This window comes from Limulus polyphemus, unplaced genomic scaffold, assembly GCF_000517525.1.
Source record: "Limulus polyphemus unplaced genomic scaffold, Limulus_polyphemus-2.1.2 Scaffold3413, whole genome shotgun sequence".
Lineage (NCBI taxonomy): Eukaryota > Metazoa > Arthropoda > Merostomata > Xiphosura > Limulidae > Limulus > Limulus polyphemus.
The window spans coordinates 53,637-58,649 of NW_013669023.1; the positions used below are offsets into that span (position 1 = coordinate 53,637).

The 5,013-nt window shown below is 34.3% G+C and overlaps 1 protein-coding gene across 1 annotated transcript in view; it reads left to right on the plus strand.

The window, feature by feature from the left end:
• Positions 1-3,282: 3,282 nt before the first annotated feature.
• The window catches only part of LOC111088250, a gene marked incomplete at its 3' end in the record, with an annotated part of 57,746 nt that continues 56,015 nt past the window's right edge, over positions 3,283-5,013 (plus strand). The window contains exon 1 of the mRNA XM_022397785.1: positions 3,283-3,710. Within this exon, the coding sequence (XP_022253493.1) occupies positions 3,596-3,710 (115 nt within the window). The remainder of the gene's footprint in view (positions 3,711-5,013) is intronic.

The following is a 5,013-nucleotide window of genomic DNA, read 5'->3' on the forward strand; positions in this document are numbered from 1 at the left end:
ACGCGTCTCTTTCACAGTAATGACTCAAAACAAAACACGTGGTTAAAACGACGCGTCTCTTTCACAGTAATGACTCAAAACATAACACGTGGTCACAAAGATGCGTCTCTTTCACGGTAATGAGTCAAAGCAAAACACGTGGTTAAAACGACGCGTCTCTTTCACAGTAATGACTCAAAACATAACACGTGGTTACAACGACGCGTCTCTTTCACAGTAATGACTCAAACAAAACACGTGGTTAAAACGACGCGTCTTTTTCACAGTAATGACTCTAACAGAACACGTGGTCACAAAGATGCGTCTCTTTCACGGTAATGAGTCAAAGCAAAACACGTGGTTACAACGACGCGTCTCTTTCACAGTTACGACTCAAAACAAAACACGTGGTTAAAATGACGCGTCTCTTTCACAGTAATGACTCTAACAGAACACGTGGTCACAAAGATGCGTCTCTTTCACGGTAATGAGTCAAAGCAAAACACGTGGTTACAACGACGCGTCTCTTTCATAGTTACGACTCAAAACACGTGGTTAAAACGACGCGTCTCTTTCACAGTAATGACTCAAAACATAACACGTGGTTACAACGACGCGTCTCTTTCACAGTAATGACTCAAAACAAAGCACGTGATTAAAACGATACGTCTTCAAGGCTTAAACTTTCCATAAACTGTATTTATAATACGCATTTATAGCTCAGGAAACACAGTAGAGGTAAGATTCAGGTGTATTCCCTCCTATTTATTAAATATACAGGTTATGATTTGACATTTTTATGTTCCCATTTATTGCTTATCTTAACAGTAAATCAGCAACATCTAAATTAATTATAAATCTGAGCATCTTCATAGCTTCCAGAACTCTCGTGAAGAATACGTCATACATTTGCCGAGTTAATACACATATTTGTTATTGCATAAACATGGTTTATTTGTTTGATTTTTTATTTTTGTTAAGTTTTCTATAAGAAACGGTTCTTTTAGTCAAAGATTGGCTAGTAAGGTTTGAGAAAGTGCATGTCTTACCAAACTTATTGCAGTCTTATAGAGTTACTATCAGCTGTAGAATTAAATAACATAGTTTCTATATAAAACCTCAAAGCAATTATCTGGAGAAGACAGGCCAATGTTTTTTCGAAACAGGTATTAAGTTCCACCATCAACAAAACTCTTCATTATCGTTGTTTGTCTGCCTATCGTTATCGTTGTTTGTCAACCTATCATTATCGTTGTTTGTCTACTTATCATTATCGTTATTTGTCTACTTATCATTATCGTTGTTTGTCTACCTTTCATTATCGTTGTTTGTTTACCTATCATTATCGTTGTTTGTCTACCTATCATTATCGTTGTTTGTTTACCTATCATTATCGTTGTTTGTCTACTTATCATTATCGTTGTTTGTCTACTTATCATTATCGTTGTTTGTCTACCTATCATTATCGTTGTTTGTCTACCTATCATTATCGTTGTTTGTCTACTTATCATTATCGAAACTTGTTATATATAACAGTATACTAAAGGTACTTCCAATGGATCCATAAAAATAAATATTTTTATTTCTTGATTTTGAAGTTCACATGTCACGCTGTGTTCTAGCCTACAGAGTGCATAATTCTTCTCGTGATTCATGGCATGCGCACGTTTTATTGGCGTCACGACAGCACAAATTGCAACGTTAAGCGTCCCTTGTATGACGTCATTTTAGTGTCTATTGACTGACTGACAGACAACACACTACCGTATAGAGCTGTGTTTCGGGTAAATAAACGATTATCTATAATCAAAACTGTTGAATATGGTACTATATAACCGGATTAGCTTTAGTGAAAACAGTTGAATACAATACTATATAACCAGGTTAACTATAGTGAAAGCTACTGAATATGACAATATAAACCAGGTTAACTATAGTGAAAACTAATGAATATGATACCATATATAGCCTGATTACCTGTGTTTGTTGTAAGTGCTAAAAGTAGACCTGTATTCTTATAACTACTAAAAGTAGACCTGTATTTTTGTAATATTAAAACTAACCCTATATTGTTGTAAGTGCTCAAAGTAGACCTGTATTGTTGTAAGTACTAAAGGTAGACCTTTATTTTTGTAATACTAAAATTAACCCTGTATTGTTGTAAGTGCTAAAAGTAATCCTATATTGTTGTAAGGGCTAAAAGTAGAACTGTATTTTTGTAATATTAAAACTAACCCTATATTGTTGTAAGTGCTCAAAGTAGACCTGTATTGTTGTAAGTACTAAAGGTAGACCTTTATTTTTGTAAGTGCTAAAAGTAATCCTATATTGTTGTGAGTGCTAAAAGTAGACCTGTATTGTTGTAAGTGCTAAAAGAATATCTTTGTTTATTATAAGTGCTAAAAGTAGATCTGTATTTTTGTAATACTAAAAGTGACCCTGTATTGTTATAAGTGCTAAAAGTATACCTATGTTTGTTGTAAGTTACAGAGGTTACAAGGTATACGCTTCTGGGTAAAAACATTCTGCTAGGTTCAAAGGTTACAAAATTTATGTCTATTTTGTGTTAACCAGTAAAGAAGCGTTTTTTGATATACTTCGAGGGTCAGAGGTACTAAGATGTTCATCTTCTGGGTGAAACATTTCTGCCAGGTTCAAAGGTTAAGAAATTGATGTCTATCTGGTGTTAGCTAGTAATACCTGAAAGCTTCGTTTGAATAATATCAATGTGATTTATACTGTGAACTTCAAATAATGTATTTTTTATAAAGCGACTGACTGTATTACATAAATTAGTGTAGTATGAATTTGTTTTTTGTTTAGCATAAAACTATACTCTAGGCTATCTGCACTGTGTCAGCCGCGTGGATCGAACTCAGAATTTTACTTTTATAAATCCAAGACCTATCGCCGAGTTAAATATTGTTATTCACTTATAATTTTTGGTTCGAAGCGTTATACTTTTATTGCATCAAAAACTGCTTGGTGTTTATATAATATTTTTACAGTTACGTTTTATTTTTAAAAATGGATGTTCAAATTCTTAGTTAAAACGATTGAAAAGTAAGAACAATCCTCTTACCTTCTCGGTAAACATATGCTGATAGCAAACCACTAGCGAATAAATTTCGTCTATTGATTGTTTAAGTACAAAAATTACTTAGAGTTTCAGCGTCGTTTCATGCACTTGCTACAGAAACTCTTGCTACCCAACAATCCATATTTCACATGTCCAGCAACTGAACGATGATTGCCTCGACCACCACACGGGGGCGGTCGTCGTCGGCTGATCGTCTATAAAGACAGGCGTACAGTAGTTTTACTGTAAACAAGTAGCTGAGCTAGCTTTTCTCCGAGTCGTGTGGGCATGAGTAAAGGCTTACAGTGGAACCTGGCGTCTTGATTAATCTACCTTCAGAATCAGAGACTTAGCGACAAATAATACCGTAAACACGAGTTTAAATTCCCACCGTTTCGTATAACATAATCATTCAATTCTGGAGCTTTCTGTTTACTCCTACCAAATAGCTGATGGGGCAAGTTTATTAGCGTCGATGAAGTGTTTATCAGCATAGGTCACGGTCAGCATAGATCACGACAGTTCTTCTCTCTGGTAATGACCCAGGCTAATCATCCCTTTAGGGCCTTAGCCAGAATGTCTCACAGGAGAATATTTCACCGACAGTCCTTAGTCCTAACTGTTTACTTACTCACTGTTTCTCTTGTATCAGGTAAGACGATTCTACATATTTTATCAGAGTTTTTAAACACTAGACTTCAGAATCTTTAATATTTGAATAATACAAATGATTGAGTCACGGATTTGAAAATATATCACAGTGAGTACAGAAACTCTTAACTCTGGAAATAGTTTATTGAGATGTAATTATAGTTATTAATTTAATAATACTGAAGTAAGTTGTGCATTTGAGTACAGTTATATTTCTTCAAATGTTCGAGCTGAAACTTTCATCTCAGTCCATATGAATGAAACAAATACATCAAGTCCATTTTAAACTTCTAAAATTAATCTGTCCTCCTTGTAAGTTGAATTTGAAAAATAAAATCTGCTCTTTTAAACACATTCCTCGTAAATTGACATTTTAAAACTTCTAATCTTTATAATAAACGTTTAATAGTTCGACCTCACAATGTAATTATTTTTTTCCGCAATAAAATGTGATCTAAAGATGTTGGAACTTTATGAATTAATTACAAACACCGATTCTCTATAGATCTAACGTTCAGTTGATCAGATGATTTCGAGATCAAATTAGTTTGTTTTGTTTTTCTAAACAACAAAGATAAAAGTATTTGGGGATCTCCTTTTAATTACAAACTCGACAGTTTTATCTGTAAATTGTCCTCCGGTGGGACAGCGGTAAGTCTACGTATTTACAACGCTAAAATCAAGGGTTCGATTCCCCTCGGTGGACACAGCAGATAGCCCGATGTGGCTTTGCTATAAAACACACACATTTGTAAATTGTGATAAATTCCCTCAGTTTCAGTCAGTAACTACTAAACATATCAGTTTCTGAAACTTGTTGAATGTGAGAGAAACCAGGAACTAAAAAGTAGTTTAAAGGTTGAAAAGTTTTAGCCTGCCTAAAAAACAACAACAAAAAACACACGAAATGATAGAAAAGTGTGTAGCATAGTAAGAAATATACCTAACCCAATAGCCTATGGCCTACACAAGAATGCACGTTAATTGGTAGGTTGTAGCATAACAAATAATTATTCTAATATACCAAGTAAAATCCACATAGTGTGTTGAATCATTATGTGTATTACATGGTACTTCTCAGCTTACGAAAGAACAAACATTAGGTGTAGCGTAATTTGTAGCTAGTAAACAGGGATGAACAAACATTACTTTGTAAGGTGTAGCGTAATTTGCAGCTAGTAAATGGGGATGAACAAACATTCCTTGGTAATGTGTAGGGTAATTTGCAGCTAGTAAATGGGGATGAAAAAACATTACTTGGTAATGTGTAGGGTAATTTGCAGCTAGTAAATGGGGATGAAAAA